At 41.6% G+C, this 20,651-nt stretch overlaps 1 protein-coding gene across 1 annotated transcript; it reads right to left on the bottom strand.

The window, feature by feature from the left end:
* Window positions 1-155: 155 nt before the first annotated feature.
* EAF1 (ELL associated factor 1) lies at window positions 156-20,253 on the bottom strand. The gene is made up of 6 exons (XM_027897269.1): window positions 20,071-20,253; window positions 16,857-16,951; window positions 13,405-13,541; window positions 10,701-10,867; window positions 3,896-4,126; window positions 156-1,905 (listed from the first exon to the last, which is right to left on the bottom strand). The coding sequence occupies exons 1-6, from the start codon at window positions 20,171-20,173 to the stop codon at window positions 1,859-1,861; spliced, it is 780 nt and encodes a 259-aa protein (XP_027753070.1). The 5' UTR covers window positions 20,174-20,253; the 3' UTR covers window positions 156-1,858.
* Between the last annotated feature and the right edge of the window lie 398 nt (window positions 20,254-20,651).

Below are 20,651 nucleotides of genomic sequence, written 5' to 3'. Positions count from 1 at the left end.
AAGAATCAGGAGCAGTATCAACATTAATTAGACCACCATGAAGATCTTCTGCACCAAAGTGTAAAATCCCAAATTGGTACAAGCAAAGCATTTTCACTGTCCGAGGATGAACAGGGAAAAAGAAAGAGAAAAGAAAAAGGGAGAGCAATTGTGGCTTTCATCAAGTATATTTCATAATTGTCCATTAAAATATGTACCCACATCACAAAACACTTTAAAAAACTCAATTATTTTTAATTGTATGTACAATAATGCAAAAATATGCCTAAATATGTATCTAATGCAAAAAAATAAACCATTTAATAAAATCTCCCTTCAAATGTCCCCTTGCTCTTCAACACATTAAAAAAAAGGACAGAGCTCAGTAAACAGGAGTAAAAACACAAACTAAAAGATGAGAGCAGTGCAAAGCAGACTCTTGAGGAATGAGAACAGAGAGGCAACTGATTCAGCTTCCCACTCCTCCGAATCACACCAAAACTATGGTGCAACTTTGTCCTATGCCAGTAGAACTTGGTTTTAAAAAGTCACCCTGGTGTTCAAGATGTAAGAGGCTGCCTATGGCACTCATTTCCCATGTGAGCAAAAATAGTTAATGATAATCCAACTAAGCACCCTTTAAACTCCCTTGAACAGGGATGAATTTCACCCTAGGCAAATATTTCAAGTTCTGTGTACTACTGCCAAGCACAAAGAGATCTCATCCAACCAACACTATGGACTAAAGTCTACCTGGACAACTGTGGTGGGAGAGAGACTTCTGCTATTTCATGGTGTGGTGGGTTGACCGTGGCTGGATGCTGGGCTGCTACAGGGAAATGAACTCCATCTCAGCCAGACCCAAATACACATGGCCACTTGTTTAGTCGTTTCTTCTTTCTGCATTCTCTACGGAAATGCAAAGAGGGCTCTGGTCTTAAGATTTCAGTAATACAAAAATTTTGTACTTGTGACTTTGCAATTTCACTGGTAGTTGGGCTTCTAAATATTTCTGAAGACTAGGTCCGAGTTACACGAGTTAAATGAGGTCTGAGTTAAATTAAACAATTCAGTTGCAAACGAAAATGCTGATCTGATTCTTACTTGGATGAGTTTAGGTGACTGATGTATATCCTTTACCTCACTAGAGTCACTGCCCTCAGAGTACAGCAGGCTGCATGTGACATGCAGCTCTTGTTTGCAAAAGCAATCCGAGGAGGTTTCAGTACTGCTCCCTCAGGAAAGGCGGCAGGAATCGAAGCGCTATTTAAAAAACCTGCTCATAAGGCACTGGTGCAGCAAGGTTTGGGACAAACACGGTTTTATGATTCCTATTTTTCAGCTGTTTAAAAGTCAGTCCATTAAATCAACCATAAATAGCAATAAAAAGGCATTAGAAAAGTCTGAAACCAAGGAAATCAACTTAGTATTGAAACTTAATTTACAAGAGTCTCTCTTCAGTGCACACACAAGATCCTGCATGTTATTTTAAACTCATTGTTGGCTCATGCTCACCCTATATACAAAAGTCCCCCGACAAAGTCATGATGCGCTGAACATCTTCTACAAACAACAAACTTTTAGATGACATAGTTACACATTAAACTTACAGACTGTGGACAGGAACATACATTGGCTCACCCACTGTACATATCTATTCAAAGCTTTAACGGCATAAGAATATACACAATATATACACTTAATTCACAGAGTAAAACAGCCCTCAATGTCTGCTATTTTGTAGGGCTATGCATTTCTTCTATTAAAATTCCACACATGGAACTATCTCTGTGCCAGCTCCTCTTCATAAGCAATAGGATCACTTCAAGGTAAATTAGCTCTTCATGTATATGTAAGAGAAACAGCGAAAGCTCAGCCTCTAGTCATCACTGTCACTCCCAGACTCACTCAACTGCAAGTCATTTCCTATGGAAAACAAAAAAACAACAAAACACAACAAGTGAGTAGGCGATAATTCACATTTCATGGCAATCAAACCAAAGAACAGTCACATTTACACTGGAAGATTTAAAGAACAACAACATATGAAATTAATGCCAACATCATCTGTCACTTAATGAACTACTCTCCATGCCCAAGAACATCAAGAGCTGCCAATACACAGTTGGATCCAGGCCAAACCAAGCGTCCTTGGCTCCGCAGCCACCAAAGTTGCTCCCTGGTGGGACAACAGCCCTCTCCATGCTAGCAGCTGTGGAAGGCATTCCACAGCCTCCACCCAGCCAAGCTCCCGTATATGGCTCTGGGACAAGGCACCGGGGAATTCCTTGGCTTTCTCAGCCCTTTTAAAAAAGGTTTTTTTTGGTTTAAGGCCATTTGGCTAGCCAAGACAAGGCCTCCACAAGTCAATAAACCAAAAGGAATGTTAAAGCCATCACAGCCCAAGGCTATTGGCTGAACTAAGCTGACACGTGCTGTGACTGCAAAGGATCCCCAGCAAAGCACAAAGAGAGACTGCACTAAAGGCCAGGATATGGATCAAACCTACTGTCTCAGATCCTGTTTTGCAGAGCACTTTTGATTTGGTGAGGTGGAGGGGGTAAAAAGGGGCAAGAATCATGCTTGTGTTCTGGTAACTCAACCTAGTTCTTCCAGCATTCTCCCATGGCCCTGCCCCCAAAACATCTGCAGAGCAGCTATGCAGCAGCTATGCCCTGGATTTCTTCATCTCCTCTACCCTTTCACAAGGGCAGAACTTGGGTTAGCTGTGATTCTTCCCATAGCAGAAGGATTTTAAACCCAAAGGCAAAAAACACTGCCTGATTAGAGGAGCTACCCTATCATTTCCCAGATTCTCTGGCAGTCAGAAGCTTCTTACCATTCAGTGGCCTGTGCAGTATTGTTTTCATGGCCCAGGAGAAGCAGGAAGGAGGCTGCTCACAACCAGACACAGAGAAACGTACAGAGTCCTAATGACTTCGTTGAACTTTAGATTTCACTTGGACATTCATTACTGGCAGGAAGACTGACAGGGCTGTACAGTTTTCCAGCAGGGCTTTTCAGTGTGGTCTGTACAATGTATGTGTCTTCTCAAAGTTGGAAAACATACAGACATCTGCATTCAAACCGTACCGGTTCCCTATGTGTGAGTGCCAAGAGATGTACACAAACATGGCTCAGGAGGAATTAAGAACAATTTTGATAATTGTAAATGTAATATTTTAACTCCACCAAGATAGAATATACCTGATCTTGCAGAAGGAAAGAGCAACACAGATGTACAGCATGTCCCCAGAGAGATCCTCATGGGACAGAACCATGCTCGAAAAATGTTTCTTACACTTTTTAAAGGGTGAAGTGAGCTTGTACTGATTAAATGCTTGCAAATCCCATAGCTGCAATATTTTAACCAAATACATGGCCCTTTAAATATCCCTTCAAAATGTGGTATTTGTGAAAATACAGCTGAGACCGACACAATAAATTCTCTGACAAAGCAGTAGCAGAGACCACAGAGACTGTGCATTTATGAACACAGAACAGTCTTGTGCCATTCACAGTTCTTTCCAGACCTTTAAATGACACACGCCAGCCCCACTATTTCCACCTAATCTCTGTATTCACATTAGAGTAATTCCCATCCTTCAGTGCACCCTCCCGCACCAGTGGGTAAGTTCTTTTCTACACACTTATTCCACCTGGAGGCCTGAATCAAGGCTCACCAGGGCCAACAGGGGCCATTGCCCTGATGCCCACAGGCTCTCCACACCTTCAGAAAGGTCTCAGCCCTCCGTTCACAAAATCTGCCCGTGGATTGAAATTGTACTGCACGCCAGTGCAACTCCCTGGGGCTGCTATTTGGCAAAAGGCACTTCATGGAGTCAGCCTAACGTGCTAAGTAAATGAGTGGTCTCAATCAGCTTTCAACGGTGATAAGACACAAGCATTTACTTACGGAGCGTGTTCATGAGCTGATTGCTTCCTTGTGGCCTGCTGGTGCCGTTAGCGACAGCATTCCTGTTGTTATACTGCTGGTGTGGTGGTTGGGAAGGGGAAACATGTGCTGCCTCTTCCCCCTCACTGCTGGAGCTTTCATCTTCACTCCCAGATGAGCTTTCTGAATCCGATGAGCTGCTCCCACTGCTGCTGCTCATCTGCTCAATAATTTCAACCTCTGCTCTCAGCTCTGAAATAAAAAGACATTCATCTGGTTGAAACCATAAACAGGGCCCCATGGAATTTTGGAAAAGAATGTGAAAATGCAATAGTTTTGTCAAGTATAATTTGTCACACCAAAATATCTCACATGAAAGAGAGACACAGGAAGGGAAATCAAAAAATTCTGAAAACTTTTTTACTTATTGCTGTAGCTAAATTTAAAGAGGCAACGGCATAGGTTAGTATGAGAAAACCTTCCCTTCCACTAATTACTCTTTATATACTTTTCCACTCCTGAAAGTACTTCTTCTTTATTTTCGACAGGCTATATACTCCATCTACAAAGTAAGTACCTTTCCTGACCAAGGAAATCTAAATCTAAATTGTTAGGTGCCAGTGACATTTAGGTTTTCAGAAAATACCAAAAAATGGGGGGAGGGGCGTGTGTGTGGGGAACATGGACAAAGGCAAATGATCCCAACAGAAACTGGCTCAGCTTCAGATAATATGTGAAACTGTTCCAGTACAGTATCAGAGCCCATGTTAAACAAACTTAAGAAACAGATGGGTGACATCAAATAATCTTGCAGCGGAGCAGATGAGAATAGCTGAGAATTTTCACATGCTGGGGGAGTGGTAAAAATACCATAATCTGCTACAGAGCATACAAGTAGCCAGGGAAATACGGGAACTACTCTGAAACTGTAAAGTTTTTCAAGTCAGACACTCCCCACTTCAGGGTTTCCAGTGCAAAGAAACGCTGGAATACCATGACAGCACCACAACAGCCTCATCAGCAACAGCTAGTGTTGGCTGAATGACTGGTTACTTAAGAGCTACTAAGGTACATCACCCCAAATCATACAATATTGTTAAATGTGTCATAATTGTAAGTGGCCTAAACACTACCAGAGGACAATTCTTTTGTACCCACCCACAAAGCTGAGTATGTGATGACTCAGTTCACTTAGGCAGGTTTCCATGAGAGCAACATTCAAGCACAGGATGTGAAACCCTCAAAATTTAGGCTTTTGTTGTGCTAGTAGTTCTATACCCACAAGGTGAGAACTCCATGCTTGCCCTGGGGAAGTCACAGACTAAAGGGACAAGAATGCAGGAAGGAGAGATGAGATATTATCACCTCTACCTGACAAATGGAGAAGTCATGACAGGAGTAATTCACCTGAGGTAAGACGTGTCAGAGTGAGACAAACCCCAGCTACACAGATCATGACACCTTTCCTGTGTATGGCATAGAGACAGATCATCTACAATTACTATTTCCTTTATGTAAAAATGGCTCAATTTAAATATTTTTTATCTTCATCCCCTGCAGGAGTAAGTCTGAGCAATTGGAAGTCTTCCCTTTTTTAGTAAGATCCTTGGGCTGCCTAACATTATAGAATAACAGCTAAGTTTCCAGCCTCCACAATATTTACTGGAGAGAATTCCTCTAGCTCAGCATGTATTAGTTTGAGAAATTATGTTTTCTTTTGCCAGTTTTAAAACCACTGTTTTTCAGTTTCAAAGTTCTCAGTTTCAAGTGCTACAGTTACACTGCAGCTGGGCATTTAAGGATAGCGGTGTTGCTCCTCCAACTTACATCCTAAATCTAGATCCCTGCTAGACCACGTGTGCTCTCTGTACTTTATTGGTATGCCAGGTAAAAGCTACTCTTTCATCCCAAAGGCACAGCATACGAGACCATTGGAAGAGGGAGGAAGAATATATGATTAGGCCAACAGAAGATACTACTTTGTACTATAATGTCTTTCTCCCTAATTCCCTCCCAACATGGTCTTGTAGGCTTTAAAAATCCATTTCAGGCCTGGAGTCTGATACCAAGACAAATGAGCACTTGTAACTCACTGTTCTCAGACTATCCACATCGAGGATTTCAAATTGTAAATGTTCCTTGTATTCAAGGCCAAAAAATTAACAGGGGAAAGCTATAGGAAAGATAAACAATAAGGGTTCTTTCCCTTTAAAATGCTCAGGTTTAAACTCTTTTTCCACAGCTTAATGATGTAAAATTTCCACATACTTCTATTGATGGAGTTGTTAGTTGCAAATTAAAGTGATGATAATAACACATTGTTAGAATATCCTGCATTGCAGCAAGCACAATTCCCTATCACAGTCCGTGCTGCAAAAAGATACAAGAAACAAGTCTAACACAAGGCAGGTGCCTGAGAATTACACATGTAGGCTTACATAGCTAGAGTCTGTGGCTGAAAAGGAGCAGTGCTGGCACACAGGCTAAGAATAAAAGAGCCCAGAAAGCAGCATTTAAAATAGCGTGAAGAAGGTGAAAAGATCTAAGGCATTGGTGGTGAGAGGGGTAAAGGTGAAACAAAAGTGCACTCCAGGGAACTAGGAAAAAAAAAACCTAAGCAAGAAGTTTGAACTCTATACAGTAGGCAGAGACTGAAGGAAGTGATGCTGTCTGACCAATGGGAAAGAAAATTAGCCAGGCCAATTTTAAACAGAGTTACAGGTTAATGTCAGAATGAAAAGTGGAGGTTTTCTCCTGGGGAAGCAGAAAACTAAGAGTCCATAAAAGAGGTCTGGGGAATGAGGAGGGAACAGTAGAATGCCTTGGAAGAAGTGGTAAGGCCTACTACACTGAATACAGGCAAGAAAAAGCAAAACAGCACCAGTATCACAAACTTCAAGGACTGGGAAATTAAGGTTGTTATAGGTGACAGTGATCACTGGTGGAAACCTGGTCAGAGTCCATCTTCTAGTCAACTTTTGCCTCACAGGCTGACAGCTTCCCCTGAGGAAGGGGTTGTCGCTTAATTCCTTGAGTCCAGAATTCTAAACACCTCATCTGCACAGATGAGAAAAAACACAATTGTTTTCACTAATATTATGGTGGCTGATGCACCATTTAAAACCTCTCAGGCAGAACTCCCAGCAGGACCACTAGGGAAGTCTGTTCAAATTAGTCTTGTGTCACACTGTCCAAGACAGTGGCAAAGCCAGTGATGACACCAAGGCCTTGTAGGAAAATCATACCTGCTTTAGACCTGTCCAGTTTTGCATTTTGCCATTTGACTGCTATGCTCAGTGAAGTTATAGGTACTGAATCCGTGGCTAAGCATTTCCTTGCAGTGCCTCCAATTAAAACAGTTGTGTGTGTATATGGGTACATACATTCTAATCTGAACAACACCACCATCTGACCTTTCCTAGATCTTTTTGCATCAAAAGATCAAACACCTCATGTTGATGTGCCTTTAAGTCTTAAAAGATAAGAAGTGTCAAGATGTGCAGCAGTTACTTTTAAAAAAGCTCTCCAGACAGTACAGTTCTGAACACTTGCCTTAATTGAGTCTACATCATCTGAAAAGGCTGACACTGCTGCAGGAACTTTAACTTTTCTGCATTTCATGTTAGAGCTGTAGGATTTCTTTCAAGAAAACAAAACGGCTTACTGTTTTACACTGGCACTCTGTGCAGTCTGTAGAGTAAAAAAGCCCTCAAGATAAGAAACCATTATCCAAACAGAACACACTTCACAACAGGGCTGTCCTCTGTATATATACAGTATCAAATACCCTATATTCTTTCCATAATCATGTTTATCTGTTCTCACTTCTTCTCTCAATTACAATAGGCTATGCAGGATTTTTAAGTAAATCCCTAACCTTGGGCTCCAAGAATACCAAGGACTTTTAGAAAAAAGTCATTCAGCTTTAGGGAGGGTAAGATTGTTTGCCTATAGCAGAACACCTACTGTTAATAATAGCATGCAAGGTGGAGAGAAATCAACCTGATACTGGCACTTCGAGCATGCAGAGATGGCACATAAAAGAGGCAGTATTTTATAATGAAGTGCAAAAAAATTTCATTGAGGTGTTCTCGAGAGACAAAAGTGCTATGGCATAATCCTCAAGCACTACAGCTGCATTTCAAGTAAATAAGATGTCCTCACATTTTTAAGCACTGAGTTTAGAGTCTCCAAACCATAAATATGTTTCTGCAGGTTTTTTCCCAAATGTTGCAATTACGTCAATGTTATTGACATATGTCAATATGTTGCATGCTGTAATTATGTCAGTGTTATTGAAAACATTTCTGTTGTGGTCAAATATGTCTGATAAACAGCAATTACTTCATGCACATAAATGGCTATATGGTGGTATATGTGTGTAAATGTCCGCTGCTTCATGAAACGTTTTCAAATGTAGCCGAGTACTCAAAAGAACAAGCTCTTACCCCTTCCTATGCTCCCTTCAGGCAGGAGGACAACATAAAAGCTCTCGGGGAAAAGATTCCTCTGGTGCAAAACCCTACACACAGCCTCCCAAAGGAGTGCTTCAACTCCCACATGCTCTGACTCTGTCCTCAGACACTGTTGTTTGGACAGCGCGTAATGGGACAGAGAACTGACCTACCTGAAAGTTCATTTTCCAGCTCATCTGTAAGTGGAGCTATGGAAATGCACAGCTGAGGGTACCAGGGGAAAGCAGAAATGTGCACTGAGGTTACCTTAAAACTGCTGTTAAACATCTGACACATTAAGGCTGTATGTCTCACCACACCCTTAAGTAGGGCACACTGAAAGCAAAAAGAGTGTCACAGTGCCAGACATCCTTTCAAGCACCTCCTTTGGGGATTTTAGGTTCTGTGCTGTGTTCATTAAAGAAAAACCACAGAATTTCACCTTTATGTTTATCCACAGAGAAGGTACATCAACCAAAAGGAAAGTTACTACTTGAATGGAGAGAACACACTCTCTTCAGAACTTACAAGTCTGTGTTCATAAAAAGACTCACTAAGGGAATATAGCAAGACTTACAGCTTGTACAGGTAAGTTTCATTAACTACTTTCATTGTAGAATGGTGCCATTTTAGTTCTACCTTTCCCAAGTCGATTCTTATGATATAAATGGTTTAGTAATGCTGGCGCTCTAGATCCTCAATGCTGGAGAAAGTTATAAACTGCAAGCAAAAAACACCCTTGCCCAGGCATTTGGCTCTTTTTGGACCTCGAACAAATCTCCCAATAAAACACCAACTCAAACTCCTTTTTTTAGTACAAGTCAGGTGCTCTTCTGCTTGATTTTAGAAACAAAGCTCTACAGGTTATTTATTTAGAGGTACTTTCCAATAAAAGATGAAGAGGTGGCAAAAAACCCCACTACGGCAGTTCTGAAAAATGTGACTTATACTTTAGACTACTAGAAAATGGTCTTGTAGAATAGATTTCACCCCAGATAAGTATAACTATTTTACTATAACATGACCTTTACAGATTGCTGCATGTATACATAAGCGTGCCCCGAAGTTTAAGTGACTTATTACACCCTACAAGAAAAGACATTTTAAATCCACTACTGATTAAATTAAAAAAATTGATATATCATGTGTTATCTTTCTCCTTACCTATTACAGAAAATAAAAATGACAATGCAGCTAAGGGAACTGTAGCTAACAGAAACTCTCAGACGTTGATTGTGTCTGCTGACCAGCATCCAGGTATTGAAAATACTACTGCTGCAGAAGACTCAGACCAGTCAGCACCTATGCAAACACACAGATAGCTTAGCAGTAAAAATGTCACCTAGTGATTACCATAAATCGAAAAAATACCCCGTGTAATTAACGTCATCTGGGCAATTAACGTAGGCTAAGTCTACAGACAAAAATAGCTATATGGGACAGAATAAAAAAAAAAAGAAAGAAAATGAAACCCAGGAAAAAAAAAATCAGACAGAAAGAACAAGCTTACAGGCTTAAAATAAAATAAATGCATCTGGTGCCAGAGAAGAAACACAAGAAAACCAAATAAAAAATTAAATTTAAAGTCTTCCTCATTCTGATTGTATTATCCACAGCAAAAACAGATATCACACCGGTATAAAGAGAAGGGCATGGGCAAACAAAGTGCATCCTGCCCACAGAGAAACATTGAGACAAAGCCTTGCTGGAGCAGAAGAGTGAGTTGAGCCAGTCATCCCTTCAAGATGCTTTAATATAAGTTTAGCAACTATATGGCGTGATCAAAGCTGCAAGGGAGTGGTTTTGGGAAAGGGGAAGCTGCAGGGTTGTTCTCTCTCTCATTCCTCCCCTACTAGCACTGTTTGGCACGGTGCAAGCTTGCCTTGTGCTGGGAACACAGCCACCTACCGCTTCAATCACACCGACAAATTCCAACCTTATTCAGTGCTGGAACAACTTTTGTCCAAGTGACTTGGTTGCCTAACTAGATCTTGGGCCATTAGCTTTTGTTATTGTTGTTGCCTAAGACACCCATGCAATCTGTATAGCACTCAGCTATAGGTTTCTGAATTCAGGTTGTTTTTTTTTCCCTTGTTTTCAGAACAGAGAAATAATTTGGAAGACTGAAAATTATCCAGAAAGAGGAAGTTCTCTCATGCCAGAGAAGACTGCAGTATAAATATCTATTCTAGCAAAGGAGAATAAATAATTCACTAAGATGCCTTAAAACAAGATATAAAGATGACAAAACAGCCGTTGAGTACCATCTTTTAATTCCTGAATGTTTTTAGAAATTGCAAAGTCACAGTTTTTATTAGTATGAAGAAAGACAGAACCAACCAAAACTCAGGAAACTACAAACCCTTCTTTACCTCTCTTAATGTCATCCAGCTGAGGCTCAGGTGAAGGGTTATCCTTCAAAGGAGAAGTTTTAGGTCCAACTGCTGGCTTGGTTGGGGCTCTGAATTGCGAAGGAGGCTGAGATGCTCGGGCAGACTGTTGTTCTATTCGGGCTTGGATCTTACTGCTGCCCTCTGCTCTGAAAAAAACAACCAGAAACATTCAGTGATACTGTGCAACCATGTTCAGCTTTTTCAATATCCCTGTACTAACGCATCATCTGATGACTTCCTTTTGTACAGATCTCTGCTTTGGTTTATAATGATAAAAGTGAAGTACAGCTTTCTGTACGTAACACTTGCTTTCAATAACAAAGAAACATGTGCAACTACACTGCAACAACCTTACAAAATCTATTTTCAAATCCAGATGTGGTTTGGTGATGTCAAATTCTCTACTTGAAAAGCAACGAAGGCTTTACTTTAGTAATTAATATTTGTACTTTTAAAAAATAAAAATCAAGAATAGTAACTTAAAGTAACTACAAATCCACTCATAACAAAATCCTGCTTAAAACAATCACAGCAAAAGAAATAATTTTCTCACTTGCAATTAAACCATCTCAAACTGAACTCTCTTAGAGGTCAACCTGCCAAGAGTAATCATTCTTACTGCTAAATACAGCATGCAAGCATTTAATTCCTGTTTTTCATTTGCTTGCTGTTAGTCCTTAAAAATAGTTTAAGCTGTTTTCTTAGTGGAAAACAGTCTCCAGAATAACAGTATGCCTAGCTGTTCAGTTCAAAGCAGGTATTTCTTCCTTTTACTGAATAAGTTATGTGATTGAGACTGTAGGACAGCCAATAACCCTGGAAGAAAAAACCCCCAAACAACAACTACAAAACCAAAATAGGTTCCTTTATGGTACACCATAGTAAGGTTAAAGGGTGCGGGGTATTTATCACATAACACCAAAGCCTTTGGGAATATGGCTTTATGTAGTGTAGCACAGAAGCAGCCTGTGTGGATATTAGAGCTCAGTTTCAGTTCTAGGAGGGCCCTAACTTAGCAGTGTTACGCTCTGTGTGTGTAAACTAATCCCGCTGAGAGATAAATTAAAGTAGCCCATGTCAAACTTCCTGGGACTTCACCTAAACCATTTGTGGTACCTGAGCTAGTACATTCAGCCTGTACTTGGGTCTCTGTGCCTCCCTGAACTCTATGTTCAGCCCCTTCATTCATCAGTAACATGCAGGTGTTAGATACCACAGTAATGCAGTTTACGCAGACTATCTGCAACAGAAGTGAGGATTTGGGAATGTACTCATAGTATCACGTGACACATAAAAGCCAAAGGCTGTTTCTGGTAGATAATTATGCTCTTGGAACTACAGAAGGTTTTATGTAGAGTAAGTTCTTCACTTACTCCCCTGTGAATGTCATCTAGGTGCTAACACTAAAAACCTGTTCCCACAGCCTGTCAAAAGGTCGTTAAAGATCAGAATAGCCATGAAAAAAAAAGGCACTTCTGATCTAGAAAATTAATGACTTTGCAAAGCACTAGTCCTCAAAACAGGGATCCCAATTTCTTACTACCCTTCCTCTGCTTGAGAAAAATTTCTCACCACACCCGAGTCAAAACTCAGTGTATCCAAACACCTGACTAAACTCAGGCTGTCCTGCACTAATTTGCTTCCTCTGACTTCAACTTCACCTGGATAAAGTTCAGCAGAAGTTAAATTTGGAATTCAAGTCTCATCTAGGATATGCTCATGTCCACTGGACAAGATGAATGCCACATGGATGAGTTTTTACATCAATGATTCAGAGTACTGTTACAGTCCATTTACCTTGAACTCGAGGTGTTCTTGGCAAACCTCCAGCCAACTACTGATGCACTGCAGCCCATATTTCTAATGGTTTTAGCAGCTAAGAGTTCTACACTGCAGTAACGTGGGGTTTTTTAAAATAAAACTTGTAAGTAGTTTCTTTGTCGTGAGAAATTTGAATAACTGAATAACTGCTTTTTCTTTAGATCTCAAATAACCTGTGGTCCAGTGATGCTGAAAGAACACAATCCAGAGACTTAAGGTACTTGCTGAGCAGTAAGACTGCTAAGAAATGTTCCAACTGCATACTGTGTGGCATTTGTGCATCAAATTAAGAATATTGGGTCGGAAAGGACTTCTGCCTTCAGCAATTTTTCTAGGCAAAAACCTCACAACCATTTTTACTACAGTTGCCCCCACTCCTTCACCAGCTGGAGGCTCTGTACTTGCGTTCCGCTTTACATATCACTAATCAAATACAGGGATGAGTGTTTCTTGTTCCCTAAGATTATGCTATAAAAACATCATGACTCCCACAGGACTCTGTAGGGAACAAACCTAGGAAGTCCAATGATCCTTCTGACAGTCTAATATCTCCACAGTCTTTTTCGGGTAAACCAGAGATTCCTGAAATACATCCCATCCTTCAGCCAGCTTCTGAAGCCTCAAATTATCAGAGGTGTTTCACCACAAACCATAATTATGTCATTTCAGCAGTGGAGAATTTACAAATTCTTTACTCTTGGATTCATACTTGGGACATGATAATTGGCCATGTAAAGCCCATAGGGCTTAGTAATTAAACATCACCACAAAATAAAAAAAAAAAATTCAATTTCAAAAAACAGTCTGAAGAACAAACTTCAGCAAGAATTAACCCTATCAACAACCCTGTCCCCAGCTTTACCTTGTTTTCTTGACTTGAATGCTGCTACTAAGTTTTTCCAGCACATATTCCCCAGTGTCATGATTGATAATAAGCACACAGTCCTTCTGATATGGCCTTTTATTTCCTTTAAAGACAGTCATTGGTGGAGTTGAACCCTGGTACAAAGAAAGTGCACATATTTGTTTGGTTACATTCCCCTACCCAAAGGTTTTTAAACACTAAGAGAAAAGAACACATGCACTGTTCTGAACAAGAGGTTAAGCACTTAATGTTTAGTTCCTAAAGAAAACATTCATTAATGAAAAGAGAAAAATGCAAAGAAAATGTGCAGTAGATCAGACATTTCCTCGCAGTAATATTATGCCTTTCATCATTTTTAAGTGTCTCTGCAGTGACAAAACATCTTCTCCATGGTTGCCATTATTTACAGCTCTCATTCCCAAAATGGCAGCATAACTAAATTTGCATAGCTGGCCCTGACAAGTGTCAGAAATCTTCTTATCGTTTCTGCTATGGAAATCATGGGTTTGGATAAGAAATAAAGTTCTAATTATTTGTGTAGCGCAACCATTGCCTGAAGAAATATGTGGTCAATTGAAAAATAATTTAAACAGATTTCTATATTTTACATATATATATGTGGCAGTATTTTCAGGGTGGATTACAAGCAACTGTCATAAACTATGCAAGAACAGCTGCCCTCTTCTAAGTCAGATTAGCACGTACATGCCCGTGCAATTATACTGAAATGTCTTCTCAAAAGGAAATGGCTTTGTGATGTGATGTGATGCCTTCCACAAAGTCCTTCAGTCCACACAAGGCTGCATAGAGCCATAAAAGTCTAAAGGCTTAGACTGAGAAGCAATAAAGGCAACAAACTCCTGTGGTGGTGCACACTGGCTGACCGATAACGCTGAGATCATGCTCAGCGGTGCTGCATCCATGCACGGGCTGCACATCTGGCCATGTCACAAAGGCCGTGTTCCTCAAGGGCTTATATTCTCAGCTATGAAACATTCTCAGACTTCTCTGTAACATGCAGATGTTGAAATCTGCATGTTAAAAATGAAATGTTTTAGAAAACACATGTTTATTTATTCACCTTTGCACATGCTGTAGGAAAGTAACTAAAATCATGGAGAAAAAGAAAAAAAACCTGCACTCTTCCTACATTTTATTCTGAGTAGCAAAAAAGAACAACGATATTTTAACCATTTGGAAAGCAATTCCTATTCTCCATATTCCTAAGAGACAGAATATATTTGAATTTAGAATGGGTTCTGAACATTAAAGGTGAAAAATCTGAATTCCCAACAAAGACACAGTAATAAATACAAACACAATTCAGAAAGGATGTCTCAAGAAAGTCTAGTCTTCAAAGGCATGTTACATTTTTATCATTCCTACATTTAAGAGAGAAAAACAACATTTAAGAAAATAAAAAGCAAGCTGAAAGTCAAATCCTGCTTGCTGCTGACAACTGAGCCAGGAAACACAGAATGCACAAATTTAATGAAAATTGATCAAAGTTTGTTGGCTACCCAGAAGCCTCCTAACTCAGCAAAGACTGATCTTGGCTAAAAAAATATGCAGAAATGTAACTGCTTAAGCAAATTTACAGTCCCACTCATTGACATAAAATTAAATGTTTAGGGTTTACGTTAGTGCCTAAATTACGCTGGCTTAAAGATTGTGTTGATTACAGAATAGAAAAAGGAGGAAGGTGAAACAAGTAACATTCAATCAATTTATTTTTACTCGTGAGGGTTTTTTGCCTGCCAGAGTTCAAGAAGTGTTTGGACAATGCTCCGAGGCACATGGTGTGATTCTTGGGGTTATTCTGTGCAGGGCCAGGAGCCGGATTTCAATGATCCCTGTGGGTCCCTTCCAACTCAGGATGTTCCATAATCTTCTATAATCTTCTTCTATAGTAATCTAACAAACAGAAATTTTTCACTTCCCCAACCCAGACTGTTTATCAAATATTAAAGTCACTAAATCCACATGTAGAAATAGTACATCAAGCAGCAAGGGACACCAAAATATCTCAGCTGAACAAATTATCAGAGATATCCTCAGGGATCAGGACATTTAAAAAAAACACAAATACTTAGAAACTGAATCCTATCCAGTTGTTGGGCAACTGGGAACAAAAATAGGATCCAAGAAATTCAGTAAAACTTGTCAGGACAAAATGATCTCAAAACGTCTCACTCTTTTCCAGCACGTCTGGTGTTTTCCAATTCTCTGTCCGGAACAGAGGCAGCACTGCCCTGGAACAACATACACATAGTGGCTTGGCTGCCTCAGCTTCTGAAGCACACTGTAAGCTTAAAGCTCTTCATACTTGGGGGAAGAGAACCAAACTAAGCTCATCAGCACAGAGATTTGGAAAGGAACATTACAAGTGATGCTGCTCAACACAAAAGATGAAGGAGCAACACTGTTTCCTGTCAATCCAAGATGAATGCTGCTATTAACTGCATTGTTACCTGCTCTCAAATAGCACTACCATACTCATCCTTTCTTTTAGACAAAACCCAGTATGTGACCTCCTGCAGCACTAAAGGTGACCAAAGCCATATAAAACCCAGGAGCAGGGCAAAGCAGGCTAAAGCCTCATTTGGTGAGAATTACCACAAGACCATCACCTACCAATTAAAGCCACCGAGGTGCTAGAATAAACAACACTAAAGGATCTGACACACAGCTTCCAAACTGACTGGTGCCCCCCTGCAGCCACCAAACCCATTGATATCTGTGAATTCTGGTTTATTGGTTTGACACATAGCATTAGGTTCATCTAATAAAACAAATCCAGTTCCAGCATGCGAGCGCTTTCTTTTGTTTTGGTAAGGAAACTATTGAATCTTCTATTACAAAACAGTTGCACCTATAAACAGTTTGTATTGCTGTTGGACCATCATCCTCACACAGTAGATCTTTATGGTGTAATTAGCAGAGGAAGTGGATATCAAACCACTTCATTGCCACTCACCAGAACTGCCCCCCTTGCTTCCACTGATAAAGGTAAAGAAAGAGAACCCCCTATGTCCTATCTGTACATGTTTTAGTAATGGCAGGAATATGCTTACAGGTCTACCTGTGGCTTCTGAACATCAAACCTTGACTAAAGCCCAAGTTACACCGCCTTGCTTCATTAAGCCATAGCACTAAAAATGGATGGGTACCAGGCATACAGCTTCAGCTAACAGTTAAAGTCCCCTTGTTGTTCAAGGAAGAACAGAAAAGAAGAAACCAAAAATAAAGAACAAACTGTAACCTTACAAGTATAAGCCTTCACTAAGATCCAATTGTTCAGTCCTTTCCTAAGGTAAGTCTGGCCACTCAAATATTGAACCCACTAGTGTTAGCAAAGCTGAAAGTGAAAATAGCCTTTACATTAGACTGTAACTACACTGCAAATTTGCTGGAGAGTAAACAAGGACACATAAACATAACAGACTTACTGGAATATGTGGCAAAGTGATCGTAACGTCATCTCCTTTACCCACTTGGAGGTCCCCCTCGCAAGATGTATCAATTGATGCTGGCTTAAAATCATCTGAAGAGGAAAACAATCGTGATTACATTTCTCAGAGTCTTCAGAAGCGTCACCTCGCCCTGCAAAGAACCACCATACACTTAACTGTGATTATAGGGAATGCTAAAATACACACTGGTGTTCGCAGCAGGGATGGAATAACACAGTAGTACACTGTGTCTACACGTAGTGCCTCAGTCATATATATGATAGTACCACATTCTGAACTTCCCTTTTAAAATTGAAATAAGGGTTTAGACCTTGTGTTTGAAAACTAAAACTAGACTTCTCCAAACCCCAGGCTTTGAGTGGCACTTAGTTTTGCAGGCAAGTGTATAAGCGTACCACGCATCTCGAGAGTATCAACTTCCAAGAGCCTGGGCTCTGCATGGCTCTTGCCAATTCCAAACCTGAGGGCTCTGTGACAAACACTGCTTTAGTGACACCAATTCATTTAGCCTTACTGATATTTCCGGCTATTTAACAGCCTCCACAATAGCACCAAAAGTTCCACAAGGGTGGAGGCGACCTCAGATCTCACTTACTAGGAAAAAAAGAGGTGCTGATCTTAATTCAGCAGCCTCCATGTTAGTCCAAAGCCACTGTGGATAAAAAGCATGACTAAGGGGAGGCACTGCAGTGGCTTTAAACTAACACTCATTTTAAGTATTTTTGCTCTATTGTATAGAATGCTTTGTCTCCTCGTCAAGGGACTTCTGTTTAATATATTCATTTCACCTGAGAACATGTTAAGTTATAAGTATTTTCCCCTCATTATTCTGTTGTGCTAATGAGCCATTAAAAAAAAAAGAAAAAAGCTATCAGAACCTCTAATATTCTGACAGAGGATTTAGACGAAGTGAAATAGATTCAGATAGATATAGGTTGGTTTGTTTTGTTTGTTTTTAAAAGAATCCTCCATTCAATTATAGCATCCCTGGATATGAAGAGGTGCAATTATATTCACGATCAAGGCTTCAAATTACTGTGTTAGTTACAAAATTAATACCTCAGAACAAATTTAAAATATAATTCCACTACGAAAAATGCATTTGCAGAAAAAAACCCTAACCCTGGCTTGTAATAAATTCTCATTAAGACGACGTTAATGTTTAATTGAGTTTAACTTTGACAGCACAACAAGCAGAATCAGACACACTTGACTTAATCCTCATGCCTTAACTGCCAGATCAAATCATAGCCTTCGTTTTCATCTGAGCAATCTGTTTCTAGCTGTTGTTTCCCACCTACTTTATGTGCAAGCTTGCTAAATAAAACAAACCAGCTGCACAAGAGCTAGTGTCTTTGCCAAAACTGGATCAAGAGTTTCAACAGCACAGTCACTAACTTAAAAGGAATATCACTACCACACTTCTTTCTTAGGTATGGCAAAACAGAGTTACTTTAAACAAACACTCAACAAATTGTTTTCATTTTGTTAGCTTACTAGGGCCATATGCTTGGCTAATCTTGGTGTAGATAGAGTGCACATACTTCCCTCCAAATGTACCCACAGTCCTTTTTCCAAAAGTCAGTTGTTTTTAAGATGTGTTTTCCAGGGACAATCCAGTTTCTCAGTACAGTATTTCATAAACTTTACAGAAAGGAATGAAGTATTTTAAGAAGGCCCAAAAAAATTTAGCCTCCAAAATCCTCTCATTGTAATTTGCATGAAGAGGATTATGGGAACAATACAATGTTTGGATCCCAGACAAATAATACCAGAACAACAGTTAGGAAAAAAGAATTATAACCAGGCAATTAAGAGATTGCACTTCAAAGTCACAGATGGAAAACAGAGCACATGGAAAGATCCTTTGAAATAAAACTGTATTCTTCCAGTTGCAATCTGAAGAGCTTTGGTTTTGCAATACCTTAGGAAATTGATTACTGAAGCGCTTTTCATTCAAGAAATCCAGTATATTTCTACTTGGATATGGTCTAGGCTCAATTCACCCAGGATCAGGCACTTGGATGGCCAATATCACATCACTGACACTTCTTACTTGCAGTGGATGAAGATGGGCCACGAGATTGGGCCTAGAATTATGCATCTTAAACCAAAAATCCCACTGTTGTCTCTGTAAATTGCCCATTTTCATAGAAAACTGGTGAATTATAAGTTCAGTATTCTTTTCATTTACTGTTGATGGTTTACTAGTCATTTTAGTAAAAATTCCTGGTCTCATTTAGCTTAGATTTCTTGCCCACAGAATTCAAGTACAGAGAGGCAGTGAGTTCCTCTTCAAAACAGTCTTCCAATATGGAATTCCCTACACCTAAGGAAAAACAGAGCAGTTGGAATGACCTTAGCGGTATCTTAAAAAAAAAAAAGATATAAACTACTCCTTCAATTATAACCGCTTGAGACCCTACCTCAGGATTCATCTCGCATTAATTAGGCATTACTGTATGTGTCCGAGGCCTTTCTGCAGTTGGCTGGAGCCGGGACAGCCAGGACAGTGCTGCTGGACTACTGCTGGACACTGCCTTCATCACGAAAATACCCAGTTAGAAATCAAACTGCAGGTGCTCCGGCTGCCTCTCCAGGCCAGGGCCTGCGGTGGGACCTGTCCTGCCACTGCCACGAAGAGAATAAAACAAAATGGAAAAGCCACCCCTCGCGGAGCGGGGTCGGGGGAGATCCCTTTACGTTTCCAAGCGACTAATGAAAAACTTCCTAAAGCTGTTTGTCCGCCCTGGCCTGCCCCGCTCAAACCTCCTCCTTGCCAGCATCCACCCTCCCCTTCTCCCCGGCTTGGACACCTCCCTGGGGAAAACACTGGTGGTGGCAGTGGCGGGAAGATGGGCACGGAGAGAGCGGGGAAGGGTGGGAGATGGGCGCGCAATAGGCAGGAAGGAAAGGGGGAGATGGGCGATGAAGGGGCAGGAAGGACAGACGGGAGAAGGGCGATGAGCCGGGCAGGAGGGAAAGGGGGGAGAAGGGCGATGAGGGAGCAGGAGGGAAGGCGGGGAGGCGGGCGCTGAGAGGGGACGAAGCCCCGGGACGGCGGCGCGAAGCAAGGCATGAGGGGCGGCGGGGTGGGCGCGGTAGGAGGAGGAGAAGCGGCGCCGGGGCACGGGACGCAGGGAGCGGGAGGAGAGCGGGAGGAAGGGGCGGCCGCGGGGGTGGCGCTCACAGCGGATGGTGTGGAAGGAGGCCTTGGGCCGTCGCTCAAAGCTCTCGCCCAGCTGCAGCGGGTGCTCCTCCTTGTCCAGCAGCGAGTTCGCCGAGCCGTTCATGGCCCCGCTCCCGGCCCGGCCGGTCCCTTCCCGTCCCCTTCCCCTTGCCTGCCCTGCCCTCCGTGCGCTGCCGCCCGACGCGCTCCCGGAAATTCTTCGGTTTCCCTTCCGGGAAAGCTCTCCGGGGCTGGCGATGGGTGAGGCGAGGGGGGGCGCGGGGCCGAGCCGGGGCTACGCTGCCCGCGGAGGGTCCCGGGGAGGTGGGAGCGCGGCGCTCCCCGCCCCCGGCAGGGCTGGGCAGGGCAGGGCTGGGCAGGAGGGCTTTTCTTTTCCTTTCCCTTCCTTCCCTGCCGGGGTATCCAGCCCCCGGCACCGCTGGAGCGCGAGCGGCGGGCGCGGAGCCTGCGGGTCCCTGTGGCGGGACCGCGGGATTGCACGGAGGTGCTACAAGTTGGCGGTCTTAGGGATGGATGAAACAGCTCTAAAAGGCTCTTTAGCCCAAGCGTGGGCTGGTGCAGCTGAGTTGATCATCGCGCTG

The sequence above is a fragment of the Empidonax traillii genome, unplaced genomic scaffold (assembly GCF_003031625.1).
Source record: "Empidonax traillii isolate 1590-97213 ecotype Southwest subspecies unplaced genomic scaffold, ASM303162v1 scaffold19:size3308961, whole genome shotgun sequence".
NCBI lineage: Eukaryota > Metazoa > Chordata > Aves > Passeriformes > Tyrannidae > Empidonax > Empidonax traillii.
This window is presented reverse-complemented; position numbering and strand designations above follow the sequence as displayed.